Consider the following 24,562-nt stretch of genomic DNA (forward strand, 5'->3'; position numbering starts at 1 on the left):
CGTTTACAGTGGATTCATAGATTAATTAAAACCGTAAGACTAAAACTCACCTGATGCACATTTTTTGTTCATTTTCTATAAGCACTGTTAACAAGTTTTGCTTTATTTTCATGAAATTTATTAAAAGAAGGTACACGCACATGATTTCATAAACACGACTTCTCACCTTGTAAATACGAATCTGTCTGTTTTAAAGGTGCCCTAGAATGAGTTGAAACAATATGTTAAATTGTTCTCTGATATCTACATAGAGGGTATGTGGCTTATTTAAGGGCAAAAATTGTCCAGATACAGTTTTACAGGTCCATTTACAATCCTAGAAATTTTCCCTAGGATGCAAAGCTGTTTTTTCCCTTATTTGGAAGATTCATGAATATTAATGCTGAGCTCTGCTTATTTCAGCAGCTCACAGCTCACATCAGTTCAGTTGTTCAGCGAAGCGGCTCCTGAGTCCTGACAGAACACAGATCGACTGAATGACAATTTTAGCAGAACATCTCAAATAGAGATTGCTAAAATGCAGCCTGCTTGTTTATTGGTGTTTTCAGATCATCGGTGCGAGCGAAAGCTTGCATCCATAAGGTTGCCAGATTGTACATGTTTAGGTAAAACACCGGCTAGTATATGAGTTCTTTTCACAGAAAAGGTCTATTTGGGGGATTTCAATTGGAGTTTCCTATTGTTACTGTACTAGCATCTTGCATTATCTAGACAATGTGGTCTCTCTAAGAAACTTTCAATTTAATCAGAAATTCTTTAAACAGTCAATAAGTGGATAAATCACTATTCACTATTCTCGAGTGTTGCTTGTTTACCTGCAGTCCCGATGATTCGGCTCCATCAGTTCCGCCTGACAATGAACATGTTCGGACAGATGCAAATTTTTGGAGCATACATATTAATAAAAAGGTCTTGCGTCACAGTTGGCGTTATGTTGAGAATCACTTATTTTTCCCTGGTGTTTTTCATGCACGAGATTTACATAAGAAGTAGGAGGCAATGGAGTTTGAGGCTCACAGTATGTGATGTCCATGTACTGAACTCTTATTATTTCACTATGGCGAGGTTAATTCAAATTTTCATTCTAGGTCACCTTTAATACATGGTAAAAAGCAAGTACTTCATACAGGTTTTGAATTATAAAAGGGTGAGTAAATGACTAAATGTTAATTTTTGGGGTGAACTATCCCTTTAACTCGCACTCGCACACGTACACTCAAATCCCGAATCCATCTTGAGAAGCCTGATAAGCTCATATGCTATTCCAAGCATGACAGATGATTCCCTCTGTTCATTTACGCCAGTCAGAAGTCACACATATGCACATATCTAATCAAAGCCCTTCATATTAAAATATATCAGGCCATATTGCAATCAAGATTCAAGTGCAGTTTATGCCAAATCCTGCTTACAAATCACACCGTCCAAATGCTGGTAATGTTTCTTGTAAACTGCTAATAAGATGCTCCTCCGAGAAATTCAGATAACAGTATGATTCTGACAGTAAATCTGGAAGCCGAGGAGATTTATTATCCACCTCCAAGCATCAGTGAGGCAGAGTAATGGGTTCAGCGACTCGCGCAACCTCCCTGTGAAACATCTGCAGTCCGCAGGTGCCCCATCGTCATGGGAACCGCTGTGCCCATTAAGGCCAGGTTACTTACGCAGCCTCACCTGCCCTGAAAACGCGGGTGACTGTCCATCTTCAGACTAAAACCGGTATATAAAAATGGCATTCAAAAGCAGCGTGTCTGTGCAAACATCTTAAGCGACAGGGCTTTGCTTGTCTTATCGTGTGCTGAATCTGAGCAATTCAAGCAGAACGGCAAAGTCAGCCTTTGCGGGGGCTTACAGAGGTCATGACTGGAGAATAGAGGCTGTCCATCTCAGCGTCCCGCTCTGAGCCAGTGCCTTCTGGGAGCAAGACGACACCCAGCCTCTGAAGTATGGACCTGAGAAAATAAAACGGCCTCAATTAACAGTGACAAACAGCACATTCCTTTAGGTTATTCATCCAAACAAATAACAACATAGATGAGACTTAAAGGGGCCATATAATGCAATTTTATAGCACTTTATTTCCCCCCTGATGTCTTCTTAGAGACAAGGTCAGAATTTAGGGTCTCACAGTCCATTCCCTAGTTCAGTGGTCGGTGTACTGCAAAATGATTCAGCCATTTCTACTCGCATTCATTATTGAAATAGTACCAGAACTGTAATGTTTTCTGTCTAGAAATTCCCAGAATACACCATAAAAACCTGCAAGGCTACTGATTATATTGACTTGCATGAAATGTCATCATAACTTCAGAGTCCTTCAAGTTACAGGATGAGAAAGAAAAAAAAAAAAGTGTATGAAGACAAGCCTTATTTTTATGTTTTTAATTACACCACTGTTCAAAGGTTTGGCGTAAGTATGTTTTTTTCTTCCCGTTTTTGAAAGTCTCATGTTCACGAAAGCTGCATTTATGTTATCAATTATACAGTACAAATGGAAATAGTTATTCCTGTGAAGTCAAAGCTGAATTTTCAGCATCATTACTCCAGTCTTCAGGGTCACTATCCTTCAGAAATCATTCTAATGTGCTGATTTTTTGCTTAAAGGAACACTCCACACTACACTACTTTTAGAAATAGGGCTTATTCAACTTCTTCCCTACATTTAGATATGTGGGCAAATGCCTTTTTGTCTCTTTTGTACATGCATTGTTTTAGTTTGGCAGGGGAGGGGCTAGCTTAGCTTAGCATAATTGGATGCTAAGGAATTGAATCCTATGTTGCCAGCTAGCATGTCCAGAGTAAAAGTGATCCAAAAAAACAAAACAAAAAAACCTAATTACTTCTTGTGGCCTGTGTATTCACAACCGAGTACAAATAGCGATGCAGATTAAGACTAGGTGATTTCATAGGCAGATATTGATTTGGGGCTATATTATGTGGAAGCACAGGCAAAGAACTTGGGCGCAGATATCATGGCTCTCATCCTCACGTCCTCTGGCTGTTGAGCGATTGTAATGTGTTGCATGATATCTCTGCGCCCAAGTAGCAGTTCTTTGCCTGTGCTTCCCCATAATATAGTCAATATCTGCCTAGGAGAACGCCTAGTCTTAATCTTCATCGCTATTTGTACTTGGTGTGAATAAACAGGCCACAAGAAATAATTAGGTGGGGTTGTTTTTTTTTAATCACTTTTACTCAAAAACATGCTAGCTGGCAACATAGGATTCCATTCATTATGCTAAGCTAAGCTAGCGGCGACCCTACCAAACTAAAACAATGCATACACTGAGACTTCATGCACATGCATACACGGCTGTTCCCCTCAGGGTTTACCACAGCGAATCATCTGCCTCCATCTAGTCCTATCCTCTGTATCCTCTTCTCTCAGTCCGACTACCTTCATGTCCTCCTTCACTACATCCATAAACCTCCTCTTTGGTCTTCCTCTTGACCTCTTGCCTGGCAGCTCTAACCTCAGCATCCTTTTACCAATATATTCACTCTCCCTCCTCTGAACATGTCCAAACCATCTCAACCTGGCCTCTCTAACTTTGTCTCCAAAACATCTCACGTACTCATTCCTGATCCTATCCATCCTCGTCACTCCCAAAGAGAACCTCAGCATCTTCAGCTCTGCTACCTCTAGCTCTTCCTCCTGTCTTTTCCTCAGTGCAACTGTCTCCAAACCATACAACATCGCTGGTCTCACTACTGTCCTGTACACCTTTCCTTTCATTCTTGCTGGTACACTTTTCACACAGCAGATCTGACACTTTTCTCCACCCATTCCAACCTGCCTGCACATGCTTCTTCACCTCTTTTCAACACTCCCCATTGCTCTGGACTGCTGACCCTAAGTACTTAAAATCCTGCACCTTCTTTACCTCCTCTTCCAGTAACCTCACTGTTCCACTTGGTTCTCTCTCATTCACACACATGTATTCTGTCTTGCTGCGACTAACCTTCATTCCTCTTCTCTCTAAAGCAAACCTCCACCTCTCTAGACTTTCCTCCAACTGCTCCCTGCTCTCACTACAATGCATAAACTAAGACAAAAATGCATTTGCCCACATATCTAAATGTAGGAAAGAAGTTGAATAAGCCCCATTTAAAAAAAAAAACAGTGGAGTGATCCCTTTAAAGGGATAGTTCACCCAAAAATGTACTCTTCCCTCTAGACATCCTATATGACATTCTTCTTCCAGACAAATACAGAGTTATATTAAAAAATGTCCTGGCTAATCCAAGCCATATAATTACACCAACTTCGCATTCAGCTTCCGAAGAAAGTGTAATGCATTTCATAATTTAAAACTCTTACGCTACGTCTGACGTCATTGTCGTGCCAGTTACATTTTTTTTTAAGTTGAATACCGGAAGCTACATATCTGACTTTATAACGTGTTAAATATGGACATTTTTCTTACACAAGCCCATCGATTCACTTCAGAAGGCCTGTATTAACCCCTTGGAGCAGTATGGATTACTTTTATAATGGATGGATGCACTTTTGTGGGCTTCAAATTTTGGGCTGCCAATTACTGCCATTGTAATGCTTGGAAGAGCCAGGATTTTTTTATATATAACTCTGATTGTATTCGTTTGAAAGAATAAACTCCTATACACCTAGGATGGCTTGAGGGTGAGTAAATCATGGGGCAATTTAAATTTTTGGTTGAACTATCCTTTTTTTGCAATATTGTAATGTACTAATATCGTTTTTGTTTAATGTATGAATTCTTTTATGTATGTAAAATTTCTGCTTTGTTTAATATTAAAAGGCAGGACAAGCATATATTTCATAATAGCACTTTATGAGATCCTTTCTAACACCTACAACAAAAGTGTCATACAGCGATGTTTTAATGCATGACTCTAATAATCATGTTGCCGGCAGATCGCAGGCAATTGAGTCATGAGTAGATTGTTGTTTAGTGGATAAGGTCCTTGCTAGTGCCTGAAATTGTGTTTACTGACTCATTCCCGTCAAATGACCTTTTTACACTTTTTTGCTGTTGTGTTATGATTGTAAAAATTCGAAAGGTCTGAGGAACTTAGCACTGAGAATAGAGATAGAAATCACAAAGAAATCAACATTTTTTTAGCCAACTCTAATTTCTGATTCTGGTTCCTTAGGCTGTGTGTCTACCAAAGCTTTTTTTTAGCTTTTTAGAAAATGCTAAACGTTAGGTGCTTGAGGTTGTCGTTTTTTCTGTTGAGACTTATTGCTTGCTATGATACGGAATATCCGCAAAAATGTTACTAGTATCTCATTTCAGATTAATTCATTTGCTGACATTGTACAAGTGAATGTGGCGGTTGATTGGTGTTTTATTTGTCCCAACCATTCTTCACTGTGATTGGATGGTGGGGTGAAAAGTGACAGTGATGAGAGCTGCGTTTAACGCAAATATTCTTCAACTCTCGGCGACCGTTAAAGCTATTGAGTGCTTGAGTGTGAAAGACGCTCAGCGCCTTGTTAAGCTCATGGCGTTCTAATAACGCACCGTTCCCATTCAAAACAATTGGATACGCCAGCCAACCGTGTGAAAAAATGCTCTGGTGGACACACAGTCTTAATGATTAGATTAACTATTCTTTTAGTACTTGAAGAGGGTTAGTGCAGTTCAATAAATCATTAGACCAATTAAAACCACCACGTCTTTTTATAATTTCACCTCACGCAGTCAGATTCAATTCAGTCTAAGCTCTCGACACTGCTAAAACATTCATTTGGTAGCAACTAGCAGCACATCACCAACATTTAATGACAATTGCAGAAAACACTGAAAATCCAACACTAAAATCCAACTATTTTAATCAAAAAGGGCCTAAGGCCCACTAGGGGGCCTCAGCAAACTTCAAATGAGGATGCAAGATGCCTTACAAGGAGATAAATGTATACTTTATAGATAGATTACTTTAAAATATTATTAATAATCTATTTTAAAGTGCTTAATATCAAGATTTAAACTGAAATCATATTTTCTCTCCATTATTGTTTCTATTCAAGAACATAAAGTCCAAAATACTCCCAGTCTGTGGCATATTTGAAACTTTAAAAAGTGTGAACTGTTCAAGCTAATTTATATTTTTAACATTTCTATGTATGTGTACCCCACATCCAGTGACAATCAAGCAAGCATTGCACCATAAGCTCAAAGCATATCATAAATACATTAACAATTACTGACAGGGCAATTTGTATAAACAGCAATTGAGTAATTATTGATGTAAACAAATTTCAAACTTCCCTGCGGCCTGGAGTCGAAGTCTTCCGTTACCTGCAGGAGGAAACTATTTACCCCCACCCCTCGCTGTGGTCGACTGCAGTTTCCAGCACTCTCTGTCATGATTCTTTAAGAATGGTTCGTTTCAATACTTACTGAACCATTTTGCCCTGTTAAATGCGTACAGGTGCTTCCGTTGGCTGTGTAACAGACTGAATAAGTGCACTGCACTTTAGAAACTGCTGTGCTTGCCCCAAACCAGTGAGAAACTAATGAACAAGAATGTTCTTTTTAACAATACTAGTGCGGCTGACACAGAATGGCGATGTAAATTTACACTATTAGAGGGAAGGTAGGGATATTAACTGTGAGTGTACATGGTAAGAAGCTTTCTAAAGCATCTGTGGGCTTTTGTGTTTTGAATGTGTGTATATACCTTAGCCAGGTTTGTCGGATGTGGGCTGGGTAAATGGTGTAGGGAACCCTCAAGTTGTGGCAGAAAAGGGTTAGACAAATGAGAGCATGATCGATGCCGCTCTGCCGAACACACACGTAGACCAGTGGAGCTTTCTACAACACACACACACACACACACAATTAGAGGACACTTCAACGCAGGGAGAAATAAAGTTCAGTGCTGAGCGCACACTTGAAAATGAACTTGTAAATGAACCGTTTTTGTACTTCAGAAAATGGCACTAGATTGCTAGAACCCTTTGTACCAACTGTGCTAATATTTCTATACCGGTTCTTATTTAACAGAGACCCAAAAGCACAGGTTAAAGATCACAATAGCCCTATTATAACAAACACAACATTATTCATCTTAACTCTGATCAAGTAGTCTACCAATAATTTTCCACCCCCAAAAATATGTATGTATGCATATTTAAAGTCCACAATTTCTAAAGCGACCTCTCAAAAACGACATAAGCGGGAAAGCAGTGTTAAAGGGAAGGAAGACTAATAAAAAGTAAACAACTCACCAACTTAGATGGTATAGCTTTATGACCGGTCAAAATCAAACTTAAATGTGACTTGAAAGAAGAAAAAAAACTATTTTTATGAGGGTTTTTTAGTGAGCAATTAGTTAGATTAAAGGGATAGTTTGCTTTAAAATGAACATATTACATATGCAGTAGCAAGAAAAAGCTGTAAAACTTCAGAAATATTTAAGAATTTGCAGGAGATGGAGGATTTTTCTGAAAAACATTGGGCAGTTTAACTGCTCAGGACAAACAAGGGACTCATGAATACAAAACAAAACAAAAAAACATCCATAGATCACACAGTATTAAGAATAAATGGTTCATAAACTTTTAACCAGGGTCAATTTAATAAATTATACCATTTGTTTGTCTTGTAGGCTATATGTAAAACATCCTATTCAGAACATTAAAATATCTTATTCAGGACATTCCGAAAAATTTAATATTTTGTATTTTATATACACTCACTTAAAGCCCCACTTGGCTACTTTTCCTCTCGGGGTCCCCCTACAGTTTGGAAAAAATAATGTCCTCAACTACTGTCGTAAGCTCTGTAATCCTACAACAGGGGATGCCATCGCGCGTGCATTTGTTGACATGACAACCCTGATAGCCCTGAACTAGTAATGCGCGGGTCGTCTCATAACCCGCGGACCCCGTATGTCTATTTAATGGTCGCGGGTGCGCGGCGGGTTGTAAAAATATATACAGTGGTGCGGTGCGGTGCGGGCCAAATAACTTCATAAAAGCGCCCCGCGGGTCGGTGCAGCGCTAACAGTTCCCCGAACACTGCAGGAGGATTTCGAGTTCTTCTGGCGTCACGTGTGAAATGTCTTCATCCCAGGTAACGTTACAGTCAGTGGCATATGCTTCAGCATGTCATATGAATATAATTTCATGGGTTTTATTTTTTTCAAACGCCAAATAATCACGATGCTCACGTTTACAAGCCAGCGTCATTATAGTAGTCTATTGGTTACCGTTTTACAGAATCTATATGATACTTCAGTTCAATGTTTGAGTGGTAGCTCACCGTAAAAAGCATGACAGCATCGGTCGGGCACGCCTCCTTCAGCTCACGCCGACGAGCAAACGCTGGTCACATTTTGATCCTCGTCCTGCCTTTAATCCCATCACTTTTTCGTTTCCTCTTATTGCTTTCCTCCAACAAAACCTTTTCTTTCTTATTTGTCTGTGCTGCTTCGGACATGACTATATTATCCGACGAACAAAGTTGTGCTCGCACGTCTGAATTTAAGGAAGTGTGTGTGTTGGTGGAAGTGACGTATATGCCGTAAAGCAGTCGAATTTTGTAGTTCTTTTTGTTCTCGGGTTACTACCCGAAACCCGAAGTTTAAAAGTACGATTAAAAACGATACAGACCCCATCAGGCTATGGCAGACGTGTCATTCAACCTATTGTAAGTCGATTTATCATCACAAGAGTCTTAAAAAATATATTATGAAGGTTGAAAAGTTACCTAGTGCTGCTTTAAAGGATTATTAGGAACACCATACTTATACTGTGTTTGACCCCTTTTGCCTTCAGAACTGCCTTAATTCTACATGGCATTGATTCAACAAGGTGCTTTTCAGCGTTCTGAACGCATGTTGGCCCATATTGATAGGATAGCATCTTGCAGTTGATGGAGATTTGTGGGATGCACATCCAGGGCACAAAGCTCCCTTTCCACCACATCCCAAAGATGCTCTATTGGGTTGAGATCTGGTGACTGTGGGGACATTTTAGTACAGTGAACTCATTGTCATGTTCAAGAAACCAATTTGAAATTATTCAATTTAATTTTGATGATTATAACTGACAAATAAGGAAAATCCCAAATTCAGCATCTCAGAAAATCTGCATATTGTGAAACGATTCAATATTGAAGACACCTGATGCCACACTCTAATCTGTAAAGGCCTTTAAATGGTCTCTCAGACTAGTTCTGTAGGCTACACAATCATGGGGAAGACTGCTGACTTGACAGCTGTCCAAAAAAACGACCATTGACACCTTGCACAAGGAGGGCAAGACACAAAATGTCATTGCAAAAGAGGCTGGCTGTTCACAGAGCTCTGTGTCCAAGCACACTAATAGAGAGGCGAAAGGAAGAAAAAGAAACAAAAAGTGGTAGAAAAAAAGTATACATGCAATAGGGATAACTGCACCCTGGAGAGGATTGGGGGAGATTAGATAGATAGATAGATAGATAGATAGATAGATAGATAGATAGATAGATAGATAGATAGATAGATAGATAGATAGATAGATAGATAGATAGATAGATAGATAGATAGATAGATAGATAGATAGATAGATAGATAGATAGATAGATAGATAGATAGATAGATAGATAGATAGATAGATAGATAGATAGATAGATAGATATAGATAGACAGATAGATAGATAGATAGATCTAGAGTATATTTATATATACTTAAAACAAGGCAACAATGCTGATAATGAATATGATTTTTCAATATACATACTGAATTCTTTCAAACTGTTTTTGTGGAGTTCAACTGAGTGGTGCAGAAATGTATCAGTGCTATTCAGGTGGGCGGCAAGCATCGGATCTGCAGGTGAGCTCAATACTTTCAGGAGTCATGCACATGGACTAAGGCCAAAGAAATGATTTCTGGTTGTGTTGTAGAATGCAAGCTTAATTGTGTATAAAATCCGACACTAGATGAGGTCTAATCGGCTCTCAGATGCTCTGTTTTATATTGCACTTTCACCAAATGAAAGAATCACACAATCGAATGCTACAAAAAGCTTTCAAAGTGTGCTTTTACTTCCATATAAAGGATTATGTGTGACCAAAAGCCTGAGGTGGAAAATCTGACTGCAATAAAAATAAATGGAGAAATGGGTCGAGAATGAGAGAAAGAGAGAGGCATACACAAAAAGAGCATTTTGATAAAGACAGCAGCCTTCAGTTTCATATGTTTAAATCATAATATCATACAGCGAAATCGAGAATAACTGAGTTTGGGTCAGAAAAACATAAGAAAGGAGAAATAGTGGTGAAAAGAAAAGCAGTAAAGACTAATAAGATATAGAAAAAATTAAAGCATGCAACGCATGAAGCACATGATGCCTACAAGGAAGGGAAGCGTGTGATATGAGAGAATGGGGTGAATAAATACAACCCCATTACGGCAAGCCATTTTGGCTTATATTCATTCACAGGATTTGAATTCTTGATATCAACAATTAAATTTCATCTAGTAAAAACTCTTCTTCATATCACTAATTGTATTTTCACTAGTTAAATTTTACCATAGGCTGCCATTTAAATTCAGTTTTTGATATCAACAATTGAATTGCTTCTAGAAAAAAAAAAAAAAATTGTTTGATTGTTACTAGTAATAAAGCCATTTTAGATATTTGAAATGATATTGATATAAGGAATTGAATTCTTGATATCAGAAATGCTAATTGTTGATATCAAGAATTCAATATCTGATATCAAGAACTGAATTTAAATGGCAGCCTATGGTGACATTCCACTACTGAAAATATAATCAACTTTTTACTAGTTGAAATGCTGTTGATATCATACCCTGTGAATGAATAAAAGTCATAATGGATTGCCAAAGCCCAATTCCAGAAAAGGCAGGACTAGGCATCGATATCAATTTTTCATGTTGTGATTAATTGATGAAGTTTTATCACGATATACAATATTATCACGGTTTTGAAATAAGTTGCAAAAAAAGTGTTGCCATAGCAAAACAGCTTTAAGAACTATTTTTGTAAGAACAAAAATAACTGAATATTTAAATACAATAAGGCACCAAAAATATATACAGCTCTGGAAAAAAAATGAAGAGATCCCTCTTTGAGAAATCAATGTTATGTGGTCTCTTGATTTTTTTCAGAGCTGTAAAAGTACAATTTTCAAACAGAATAAAGTGCAAAAGAATTAGGCTATAAAGAACAGGTAGGCTTACAAATTACAATAAGGTCTCATTAGTTTATGCATTAACTAAGATTGAGCAATAGCTACATTTGGTACAGAAAGTATAATGTTTTTTGTAATGTTAGTTAAGAAATACTGATCATTGTTAGTTTTATCTTAGGTCCATTAAAAAAGTTATTTTGATTTTAATGTTATTAAAAAGTAACTAAGAAATTAACATAGAATGATTAATTCTTTATAAGTATTTTTCACTGTCAGTTTGGTAATAATGAATTAAAATGTTAACTAATTAAGTCGTATCTCAAAGTTATACTGAACAATAACAAATAATTAGAACAGTTCTAATTATTAGGGTATGTTGTAGTCCAGATTAAAACATAATGTTTAAGTTTGAAAATGAATAGCCTATTAAGTCTTTAAGTATTAAGTATTTGGTGCTGTGATGAACAACATTGAGATTACAAAAACGAATGGCTGTTTTAAAAACTACACGCGTTTTTTTGTTTGTTTGCGTGGTTTCCGGGGTAACCGGCTTCATTCTGCAGTTCATCAGCGCCCTCTGCTGTCACTGAGCGGCACTTCAGCAGCGCGTCTCCTTCACCGGTTCAGTCATGTGCAAACGCACGTTGGGCTTGTTTATATCTGAGCGCGTGTCCCTTTGACGCAGAATACAGCGGTGTTGAGCATTTATACGGTTGATCGGCAAAGTATTCTTGAGTGCATTATAAAAAAATTATAAATTGTTAATAAATTATTATTTACGATATTTTAAAGTGCCCACGATAACAATATCGTGCATATTCATTATCGTGATAAATCGCATTATCGAAAATCGGCACATGTCTAGGCAGGACATTTTGTAAAATGCACTAAAATAAAGAATGTTATTTGTTCATTTTCTTTCTACTTTATTTAACTGACGAAAGTACAAAGAAAAAAATTCCAGTGTTTTCAGTGACCAACTTAAGTATATTATGCAAATATAAACAAATTTTGATTTGGAGGTTTGAAGTTGGGACAGAGGCATGTTTATATCTATGTCAGATCACCTTTCCTTTTGATTAACCTTTTTAATCATTTGGGAGTTGAGGATACTAACTGTCAAGTGGAATTTTTGCCCAATCTCGCCTGATTTAAGACATCAGTCGGTGGTAGGGCTGTCTATTGCCAAGAATCTGGCTATACAATACGCATCACGATACAGGGGTTACGATACGATATATTGTGATATTTTAAGAATTTTTTCAATTAAATATTTTTTTTTTAGAAATGAATTAATTTAAAAGAATAAAGAACACAACCATATGCATAAAACATGACAAGTAACTGTTTAATTTAATGAATACAGTATGATTTATATCACTAATCACTCTTTTGTGCAATCTAAGTAAAGGGAAATAGTAAAGTCTTAAAACATGGTCACAGTATAGCAGTTTTTCATTTCTAAACTATTTAGCAACAGAAAGTGCATATCCATTCCATGACTGAATGACTGTTTGTTTTATATTTATTAATACTGTAAAGCTGTTTTCTTTAACGCAATCTATTGTATAAAGTGCCATTTCAAGTAGGCTACTGAACTGCAGAGCTGGTGCATCATATCCACATCACTATAATCAGATGCTTTCGTTCTGCTGCCACCGCTGTCAGTTTTGGTGTGTTTATTTTGTTCCTGAGAGGAAAACGTGCTGTACATATCCTATCGAAACTCTTCTCAGCAGCGCAGATGGCGTCGGGGCTGTTTCAGTTTCAGTCAATCTCATGTCAATCTTGAGTACCTATAGAGTAGTATTGCATCCTTCATATCTCCAAAAAGTCTTTAGTTTTATTATATTTATAAAAGAAATATAGGCTGTACCGATTCTTTCCGGAAAATAACGAGCGGCTGGAGGCGTATCGTGTGGGCGGAGCTAAAGAATGACGGCAGCTCATCCGTGGAAAAGAAAACGTTACCCTAATAAACCATGGCTATCAATTAGATTCAACTAATACGGATATGATCCAGAATCAGATCAGGAGGATGAAATAAATTGAACAGGTGAATCAGCAACAGCAGGAGGTCCGTCTCTGTGGTATGTACTGTATTTGGTGGCTTGTCAACATTTGCGTGTTTACTTTTTTGAATGTGAGGACATGATTTGGTTTATGGACTATTGTATGTGACTAAACCTTAGCAGTAGCAAGCAAAACGGTTTTGCACGTCAGATTAGCACAGCACATTTGAATGACGAAGCACGCTTTGTGTGTGGATGGTTTTACAATAAACAAACTGACACCTATATTGGTCAGCTAAACAAATGTATTTAAACACACACCATACATCGCATGCTCCATTGATAAATTAACTATACACGATGGTGTTGTTTACTGATGTTTACTCACGCGACGATAGCCAACAACAGACATTTGAAGCAGTTTTACTCACCACCTGCTTCCAAAGCACGACCATGAACCTTTATCGTTGGGACCGCTCCGTCAAAAACACACTTCTTTGGTAACATTGTTGATTTCGTGAAGTCCTGTAACAGCAGTGACCATTGAGATCCACTTTTGCGACACGACTGAAGCGTGATGTGACGCTTCTCATCATTTCTGCGTTCAAATGCAGCGCTGCCTTCCAGGAATGCTGTGCGGGCACGTTAAAGTCATTTGATGTCACCCATATGAATAAAGTGGAGCGCGGCGCGACAGAAGTGTTGCACTGACATTCCGACCCGTTGACGTCAAGCGGACTCGTAAAAGTTGATGTCGATAAAGTCGGCATGCATTATTAATTATTCATTCAAGAACGTAGGGCTACACACGAATACACGAATTTCTAATCGCGATTACGATTATAAATGCTACAATTTTGTAATCGTTTGAAGCAGCGATTACAACAAAAAAAAACCTTATATTATTCTGCGTGCTTATGTTACGCTGCGACAGCAGTACGCTGACTAGTCAAATGCACGCAAAATAGCACAGAAGCCGTTTAGCTTCTAAGCACAAATGAAGATGTCTTTTAAAACCTGTTCAAGTCCATTCCGCGGGCATCATAAAGTATTGGCGCTTAGGGCATCAAGACGGCCAGCGGTAGGGACTGTCCATTCCTCTCAAAGAAGAGACTGGATCAAAAAGATCCTATAAATGTTATAAAAGCATTGTAAAAATAACTAATCGAGTGTATAATCCAAATCCATGTCTTCTGAAGAGGCAATATTGGCTTTATCTGATGACCAGATTTACCACGACTCGCATACTGTAAACACAGACGTTCAAATGATTGCGAGACACGCGAAAACATGAGTGTGAGTACATACAGAATAAATCTTTTTTTAGATGAGCTAAACATTTACAGTTTAGGAATAGTCATTTTGACACACTTTCTTGCGATTAGAACTGTGACGGATTGCATTGATGAAGTGCGAGTGCTACTGGAATGACACGCCTCAAAGTCAAAGCGCAAACATCATTTAAAGTGGCAGTGGCACTCCTTATAGTTAAAGCGCAAACATAATTTACATCACCTGATCACATTTGGTTTTAGTAGTATGATTATTTAAAGCATTTTAGATGGTTTATTCTTATATGTATAGTGCATTAATAGCGGGAGAGGAGGGACATAGGGATCGGGAGAGAATGCTGCCTGCATTGAAAGCGTGAGGGGGGGATATGTTTTTGGAGTTTCAGTGAAATTACTACATTAAAGGACTATATATAATGTTGAATATAATGTGTAATGATGCAATGGGGAAATATTTTTGAGTCCTGATAATAATACAATAATAATATTATTTTAATAAGAAGAATAAAAAGAGAAAGTTAAAAAACCCTCTTCATTTTGTCTTAAAATATCAATAAGTTCATCGATAAGTTAAGTATAATGATTTATATCGAATCGTGACAAGTGTATCGTTACACCCCGTGTAATAGTATAAATCTATTCATAACATCTTTCAATGTAAATTGTGATAATCATATTTAATAATCGCAACTACAATTTTAAGAGAATAATCGACAATTAGGATTTTTGTCATAATCGTGCAGCCCTACAAGACAGTTGTGGAGCTGTTAAAGCCATACTGTGTGATATTTTCCCCCAATCTAGCGGTGTAAAGGTATATGACAATCCAGTGAATATTAGTTTCTGTTCCTCTCAATTCTGATTTTGTTTTAACTCCTACGGTGGCCGATTTAGTCCAAGATTAACATGGCTTCCAGTTCGACCTCGTTTATGACTGCCATCGAGTGTTAAAACGCGAAAAGCAAAGCTTGAATTTACAGGTATGTCCCTCTTGGGCTAATGTACTTTTAAGATGGAGGGGCAACATGGCAACCAGCATTCGAACCCCTCACCCGTGCGTATTTTCAATGGCATATTATAAACTTATGAAAATACTTTATTAGTGGAAAGAAGTAAATATACATTAATGAGCACATATATTTTTGAAAAAACTAAGTGTTTTTAGCTAAGAATAAACTAAAAAAGTTACACAGTGTAGCTTTAACTTAGATATTTTGTGATCTTTTCACTTTTATTTAGCCTCTGTCCCAACTTTTTTGCAGTGTGCTGCAACCATCAAAATGAAAATGTGCTATAAAATGTGTACTATTAGGAATTTTTTCTTTGAACATTTATCAGTTAAAAAAACATTAAACAGAATTAAGAAAATCACAGGTTCTTGATTTTATTACATTTTACAAGTTTTCTGGAATTGCGGTTGTAAAGGCTGGATATATTACCAGTCGTGTGGCACGGTGTAAAGCTGCCAGCTGGTTGAGGTTGACCTGTACATTGCAGAACATTAAACCGAAGCACTTCAGCAGCATCCAGCTCACCATCCTGAAAGAGAGATCAAGGGAGACATCAATTAAAAAGATTAAAAATGTCTATTTGCAAAAGGACAACTGACATGACACATCAATCAGTGACAGCAGTGCCATTAAGAATGGCATGCTGCCGTACATTAAAAGCTATAATGTTTTTTAACTTCATTGGAATCATATAGAGCAGTAAGGCAGCCTTCATGACCTCATATTAATTAAAAGGAGACATGCAATGTCTGAGCTTTTAAAAATTCATGTCACACTACAGAACAGCAAAAAAAAAAAACTCAATATTTCAAAATGCAGAAAAATACTTGTACAAATGAGTTCACGCTGCCAATGTCCCAAGTTTGCTTATATAAGTAGTGACCAAGAAATGCATGAGGTAAAATATTTCTTTTACAATTCCTTAAACCTTTCAAAATCCCAAAATTGATTTTAAATTTCAGCTTTTCAATGTGGACTTTTGCAACCTTCCAAGGGTTATTTTTGCCACTCAAACATTAAGCAGCTCTGAATGAATGAATTGAAGAGGGATGAAAGTGATTTTCTTTCAGAATGAGAATTATGTTCAGACCTGAGTAGGCTGGGAGAGATGAAGGTCTGTGTGAGGGCCAGAAGTCTGCTTAAATAACCTTTGACCTCAGGCATCACCAGTTCCATCACCTTGGTCTCATCTGGGGAACATGCCGTAACCAGAGCCTGCCTCACTCTGGATTTTAAAAAAAACAAACAAACACACACACAGAGTCACAGGACAACAGACCGCAGAGAAAACAAAGAGGATATTGTGTGATGGATCATCACATAAACACCACGCAAACACACCGCTTATGCCTGAAGAGTAAAAAACATATCAATGCTATGATAGGTTATTTAAATTTTAGGGCCCAAATTAGGTTAGCTGAATGGAGGGAGGGTGTGGTAGCAGAGTTGGATCAAGTTGAGAAGCAAGAGAAGTTAGTGTGTCATATGTGGCATATGGTTGACAGCAACATTAAAATAAATGCCATTCCAGTAGGGGTGCAACTTTGTTGTCCAATATTGCTCAGAGTTCAGAGTTCCCACTCTTTAATGAACACCAAATTCAAGGATTTAAGTACTTTTTAAAGCATCTTTTATTTTAAATCTAGCACAATATACGATGTGCATTACTGCCAATCCGGACAGTATATCAAAGGCCTACTGTACCTGTGTCTATCATTACTGCAGTAATGTTAACGCATACACTGAGCACTAAAATTACATTTTAAGGGCATGTGACTTTTTAGAATTCAAAATGTACAAGAGAGGGAGCAAGTTTTAACAAGAGATGCATTTTGTGGCTCTCTTATTCTTGCTTTTAACATTGATTTCAATGGTTTTAGTTTTCTTTTTTATTAATCATTACTTAATTAAAACGATGATATTGTATACATGAAGTTTCCAGTTAAATTAAAATATATGGACAAGTTAATTGTTAGGCATTAAAAATACACAAAATGATGTATTAATTATTATTAAATTATTCATTACTAAAACTTTCAGTGTATGTGGAAACATCCTTAACCATAAAATGACAGTACAAATATTACTTAAACAACTTTAAAGTTCAGATAATAAGTTCAGATGACAAAAACTAGCTTTATAAAAATTATTACTTTTTCAGCCTTCAAGACATTTTTTAAAAAAAAGGGAAGAATATATAATTATTTATAAAAACTTCACATTTCAGCCTTCAAGACATTTTTTAAGAAAAGGGAAGAATATATCTATTAATATTATATATATATATTTTTGTTTTACATTGTTAAAAGTACATTAGCTTCTCATTGATCCACCAGGTAACATTTACAACTCTGTGTGTAAGCTGTGTAAAAATATGGGTTGATATGCATCAGTCTGAACAACCAACATGCATTTTCACTCTTTGACCATAGATGGTGCATATGGGACAGCAGAAATATATTGGCTTACCCAGTAGCCTCTGTAAACAAATTACAACTCTGTAAACACTTATTTATTAAGAGTTTTTCATTGAAACTTTGATAAACCCATTTTAATGTAGCTCGATACTAAGCCAAAAAAATCACTGAATTTGCCCTTTGCTGGCACTATGCTAGTTTAAAGGTGCACTATGTAGTATTTTTGCAGTAAACTATCCAAAAATCACCAGGCCAGTGTTATATATTTTGTTCAGTTTGAGTTCTTAAAATATCCCAAATGATTGCAACTATTTGTAAATTGTGAGAAAATTGCTATTTTAACCAAGGAACCGGGATGTCTGAGGGAGTCGCCTGTCAATTGTCATATCTGCATTACCCTCGGTTACAGTGTGCAACGAGTGTCACAGCAGCAGCTGAGCGAACGCACAGAAAAACATCATAACATAATTTTAAACACACTTAAATGTATCTAATATGATAAACAGAGCTGCATTACCTCATGACCGGAAAAGCGAAAATGGCGCCGGCGACTGTGTCCTGTCATAAGTCCCGTTACTCGTGAGCCGTGTGTTGCACAACAATCGCTACAGCGGCCTTGCTTAGCTCCTCAACACTCGGTCTGCTCTGCTTCATACTACAGTAACGTTAAAGCAGCACCAGGTAACTTTTTAACTTCATAATATATTTTCAAGACTCTTGTGATGATACATCAACTTACAATAGGTTGAATGACACGTCTGCCATAGCCTGATGGGGTCTGTATCGTTTTTAATCGTACTTTTAAACTTTAGGTTTCGGGTAGTAACCCGAGAACAAAAAGAACTACAAAATTCGACTGCTTTATGGCATATGATGTAGGATGACAGAGTTTATGACAGTAGTAGAGGACAATACTGTTTCCCAACTGTAGGGGGACCCCAAGAGCAAAACCTACCTGGTGCTGCTTTTGGTCCAAAAATAACAAAAACTACGAATTCAGCATTGTCTTCTCTTCCGCGTTTGTTTTCAAACCTCAAATAAAGATTCAAATGGTCATGAATCAGCGTATCGTTTCATGATTTGGATCGCCAAAGTCACGTGATTTCAGCAGTTTGACACGCGATCCAAATCATGAATCAATATGCTGATTCATGACCGTTTGAATCTTTGAGGTTTGAAAACAAACGTAGAAGAGAAGACAATGCTGAATAAAGTTGTAGTTTTTGTTATTTTTGGACCAAAATGTATTTTCGATGCTTCAAGAGATTCTAACTAACTAACTGATGTCACATATGGACTACTTTGATGACGTTTTTATTCCCTTTCTGGACATGGGCAGTATAGTGTGCATACACTTGGATACGCTCTCGGACTAAATATAAAATATCTTAAACTGTATTCTGAAGATAAACAGAGGTCTTACGGGTGTAAATTTCATTTTTGGGTGAACTAACCCTTTAAGTCAAGCACTTTCTAGGACCTACGTTTGTTTTCAAGTACTTTCCAATCCTTGAATTTATGTGTGTGAAATTCAAGGACTGTCAAGTACTTTCAAGAAGTGTGGGAAACCTGTGCTCTGTTGAACTGTTTTTGAATGCAAGAATGTATCTTATGTATACTCCCATCAGAGTCAGAGTCAGGTGTCTGTAACTGAATACAGGGCATCCCACCGACCTTTCAAATTAGTGTACGTCTCTTTTTCGTGTATCCAGAAAAAGAGCTTTCACCAAATTTAATTTTAGGGCTGTCAAAGTTAAAATATTCACATAAGATATTCAATTTATTTAACATTTTCTAACAAACTTATTCATTCTTCTTTCTGGGTCAGGAAGGTTAAGAAAGGTGATTAAAATGGTGACGCATACAAAGAGTTCACATGGTCTCAATGTCTTAAGTTTGAGAGAGTGTTTATAGACAAGACTTTAATGCACACTTCTTGTACTGTGTATTCAGCTCTTATCGTGATTTTCTGGAGTGAAAACAGATGCTTCATATTTTGTGTGATGTACAATGAACTTCATAAAACACCTCAGTAAAGTTTTGGCCAACATTCAGACAGGGTCCTCTACTACAGGCTTGTACTAATAGTGGATAAAAGCACGATGACAACAAAAGTTATAACCATAATTAAACTAAACTATACCTGTTCTATCTCCATGCAAAATTTATTCTCTGGCTCTGTAGGCATCATTGTTCGACTCCGCTTCAGACTGTTTCTGACATTTGTGTGAGATGAACCAGAGCATTAGCTCTTGAAGCTCCCCCATCTTCTTGAAAGCAGGCTGGAGGCACCAGATCATTTGTGATGATCTGTGGGGTATTTTGAGCTAAAACTTCATACACTCTTGGGACATCAGGGACTTGTTTTACATCTTGTAAAAAAGGCGTAATAGGTCCCCCTTCAAGCATTTGCATGTTTGATTTTATTTAAAGGGGCCAATTATGCAATTTTTTACAAAATGTAAAATAAGTCTCTGATGTCACCATAGTGAAGAACTATGTGAAGTTCTAGCTGAAAATACCCCACAGATAATTTTTTATAGCATGTTAAAAGCAATTTTAAAAGCCATTTTGGTGTGTCTCCCTATAAATAGCAAATGAGCTGGTGCCTCCAGCCCCCTTTCAAAAAGAAGGAGGAGCTTCAAGAGTTTGCGCTCCAGTGTCAGGAAAATCTCATGTCATGGAATGAAAATGTCAGAACAGAAACTGTCAGTAGAGTTAAACTGGAGTCAGACAAAAATGCCAACAGAGCCAGAGAATAAATGCTGCATGGGGAAAGAAGAGGTAGTTTTGTTTAATTATGGTTATAACTTATATGTCAGTGCTCAGGCTGGTGAATGAAGGAGCTAACTGAGTAGTTCTGACGTCACATTTTTACATTTTTAAGGTACAGCTACTTTATGCAAACTGTGTGCATTTGACTGTTTTAAAACTTATATGGTAGTTACATAGTCCCTAGACCTCAGTTATCATGAAAAAGGTCCGTTTTAACAAGATATGACCTTTAAATAATCTTATTTTAAAGGTGTCATGAACTGGCTTTGTTTTTTTGTTTCGTTTTTTTATACTGTTGTCTGAGGTCAACATATGACGTTCTTGTAGTTTTTACATTCAAAAACATCATAACTAATAAGTAATAGGCTATTTTCTTCACTGGTTTTGAGGTTCTCTCCTGAACGCTGGGTTTATAGGCGTGCCACACTAAAGACTTAGAAGTAAACTATGGGGGTATTATTGTAGCTTTATTCCAAACAAATATATTGTTATCCACAAATAAATGTAAAGCGATTCACAAAATAGAAATAATTTCACAAATCAATAGAATGAGATCCACAAATATATGCAGGAGTTTCACAAAAATTAATGCAAAAATTAAGTGCATTTCTGTATGACAAAAGTGCAATATTAAGTTTGTGCATTTGCAGTAAATTTGATAATATCTATCATTATTTGTCCCTGTCCTAGTTTTATTTATTTACTGAAATTTAAGGCCCTAACCCCAGCAAAAACATTCATGGGGAACTCACTGGCCGGATTAATTTTAGCCCCAGTCCAGCCCTGCCCGTGATTGATTGGAATATTATTTTTATATTGCTTGGCCCGCCTGATTGGTGGATATAAGTGCACACACACACACACACACGTGCGATTCCACAGTGAAATGAAGCGAACGCATGTACATTGTCTTCCCCACGTGAGCTGGAGCTTCATTAAAAATAAATGAAGTATCAGACATTCCTAATATTATGATCCGAAGGAAGCTTATATCTTAAAGAATATATCATACCTGTGCAATATCTTGCCATCTTCTTTTGGCATGTTTATTGCTGCTCTGAACAGCTCTGTGAGTCGGAGGGCGGCTCATTAATCTGTAGAGGCGGTGTTTTGCAACAGATGACATCATGTTTCGCGCACGATCGTTTTCTGGGCCTGGTGTCAATAAAATCTTTTCTTTGACTAACAAGGAAGTTTTCAGCTCTGAAATTTACAGGATATTCTTATATTACCATGACCTTTTATATTTCAAAAGCTCAAGAAAAAAAAAGAAAAAAATTATATATATATATATATATATATATATATATATATATATATATATATATATATATATATATATATATATATATATATATATATATATATAATATATAAAATACACATAGTTTAAATGCCTATATCCAAATATTAAGCCTAATTATTATTATTTGAATGGTCCAACGGGAAAATCAATATAATTAATATCAATATATCATAATCAATATATTTTAAATTCTCTGGAATCTAAAAAGTTGAAAACCCCTGTACTGGTCGGTAGTGACAATATGTAGGCTTTTAACATCTCTGCATGTGAGCTAATGTAATGTCAGATTAAGCGTCTACCAATCTTCTATATTAACAGAGGAGAAAGACATCTGAATTAAATCTCTATGGGAGCCTCATGGGAGTGCCTCTCAATCCTCAAATGCTCTCTCTCTCTCTCTCTCTCTCTCTCTCTCTACACGTTGCATGTCATCTAATCAGTGAAGAGTGCTCGAGCTTGCCGCACCTCTCGCTGTCGTGGACTCTATGCCGTCTGTCTCCAGCAGGGCTGGGGTGAACTTCACGACCCCAGACAAACAGCAAACAGCACACCCTCCTTACTAACCAGCCACGGTACCTGAAAACACACACACACACACACACACACACACACACACACACACACACACACACACACACACACAAGACTCAAGTATGCCCGGTCTGTTTTACCCGATTAGCAAAATAAAAAGGAGCCCTTGCGTAAATAGATATTGTCTCACTCACCTTGAGACAATGAAAACAATCACGGACCAATCAGCAATAGGTGAATACATCATATTCTCAGCATAATTAGGCTCCAAAAATGTTAATTAGCTCAACCAATGAAAGAGCAGGCTCTCATTTGGGCCTATTAATTCAAGACAAATTAAATGCTTCAGCAAAATTTGCAGAGCTCGGCTTCTGACACTTTCTAAAGTGAAGGGTGATTGAAAAGAAGACAAACTGGGTACTCACTGAGTCAGTTGCTGTGTGTTTTGATGCAGGAAAGCCAAATCCCATTTATTTGGCCTAATAAAGGGTTTTCTATTAAGGTAGAAACACCTTTCCATGAGAACCCTCTTTCAGAGAAACAATGACTGCATCAGCACACGTCAAGATCTATCAGCAATGGCTTAAAGGGCTATTCACACAGAACACTGCGGTTAAAATGCGGAATGCAGTCAGCAGAACGGAAAAAAACATGTAAGGCCTAGGGACTTTTTTTGTTTTTTTCTGAATTTGTATTGATTCTCAAATACTTTTCAGAATACAAAGCAATACATTTGTACAGAATAAAATGTTTACCCCGATAACACACACCAACCCCACCCAACTACGGCTTGAGGTCACAACTTGGCTATATAATCAAATACGATTAATATAAAAGATCAATTCTAGCATATGATGGAGAAAAAGAAGACATTAACAATACAAATAAAATGTAATATAAATGTATTATATATTCCAATTTGTCTCTGGAACAGCCAGTCTGCTGTTAACAAAGCAGACTTAATTTCAACTATTGCTACTCATTCAAATCTCATCCTCATTGCCATATCCACAATTGTTTCATCTTCAATTCCTCCACCTTTTTTTTTTGTTGCACCGGACACTAACAGTGCTACTTACACAATTTGCTTCACTCTAACAATGTGCTTATGTTGCCCCATCTCATCCAGACCAGCACCCACGACCCCCTCTGCCCCCTAGCTGTCCGATGTTCTCTGTGAACATCGCTCTAGACTGCGGAGACTAAGTGGCGCAAATCTGAAAACTGTACTGACCTTACCTTATATAAGTCTCTTCTCTCTTTCTTCTCTGCAAATGTCTCCACTGCTAAAACGACATCCTACCACAACAAAACCAACTCTTGCACACTTTTCGAAACCTTCACCTCTCTCCATTGCCCACACTCTCCCCTCCTTCTCTCCCCTCTCTGAGGCAGAAGTCTCCAAACTCATCCTTTCCAATCACCCTACTACCTGCCCGCTTGAACCTATCCCCCTTCAGGCGATTTCTTCTTCAGTTAGTCCCACACTCACTCACATCATCAACACCTCTCAAGTACCTCTTCACACCGTTACCTTTCCTACAGCATTTAAGCAGGCTCGGGTAACCCCACTGCTTAAGAAACCCACTCTAAATCCAGCACTTTTAGAAAACTATAGACCAGTATCCTTTCTTCCATTCATTGCAAAGGCACTTGAGCGAGTTGTGTTCAACCAGCTCTCTCTGTTTCTTGCACAGAACAACCTCCTGGAAAACAACCAATCCGGCTTCAAAAGTGGCCACTCAACTGAGATTGTCCTGCTCTCGTTTACTGAAGCGCTGAGACTGGCAAGAGCAGCTTCCAAATCCTCAGTACTCATCTGGCTGGATCTGTCTGCTGCTTCTGACACAGTCAACCATCAGATCCTTCCATCAACACTCATGAAGATGGGCATCTCAGGAACTACACTCCAGTGGTTCAAGCCATATCTCTCAGGTAGTTCCTTCTATGGCTGGATATAATAATAAAAAAATAATCTGATATCAATACCTTGACTTTAATACTGGTTCCTGAATGAGACTTTGTTTAATTTTAATTGTTTATTAATAAACTAGTTTGTCCCTGTTGGGCAGCAAAAAAGTTGACGATG

General features: G+C 37.4%; 1 protein-coding gene across 6 annotated transcripts in view; it reads right to left on the reverse strand.

The window, feature by feature from the left end:
* Positions 1 to 24,562, reverse strand: part of gpat2 (glycerol-3-phosphate acyltransferase 2, mitochondrial) — a 97,032-nt gene that overhangs the window by 41,109 nt on the left and 31,361 nt on the right. For 5 of the 6 annotated variants that reach the window (XM_067413336.1, XM_067413337.1, XM_067413335.1 and 2 more), the window contains 5 exons: positions 22,408 to 22,518; positions 16,535 to 16,669; positions 15,874 to 15,973; positions 6,667 to 6,800; positions 1,853 to 1,952 (listed from right to left, as the gene is read on the reverse strand). In XM_067413336.1, the coding sequence (XP_067269437.1) occupies positions 1,853 to 1,952; positions 6,667 to 6,800; positions 15,874 to 15,973; positions 16,535 to 16,669; positions 22,408 to 22,518 (580 nt within the window). The remainder of the gene's footprint in view (positions 1 to 1,852; positions 1,953 to 6,666; positions 6,801 to 15,873; positions 15,974 to 16,534; positions 16,670 to 22,407; positions 22,519 to 24,562) is intronic. The other variant, XM_067413338.1, reaches the window with a different exon arrangement.

The sequence above is a fragment of the Pseudorasbora parva genome, chromosome 13, assembly GCF_024679245.1.
Source record: "Pseudorasbora parva isolate DD20220531a chromosome 13, ASM2467924v1, whole genome shotgun sequence".
NCBI lineage: Eukaryota > Metazoa > Chordata > Actinopteri > Cypriniformes > Gobionidae > Pseudorasbora > Pseudorasbora parva.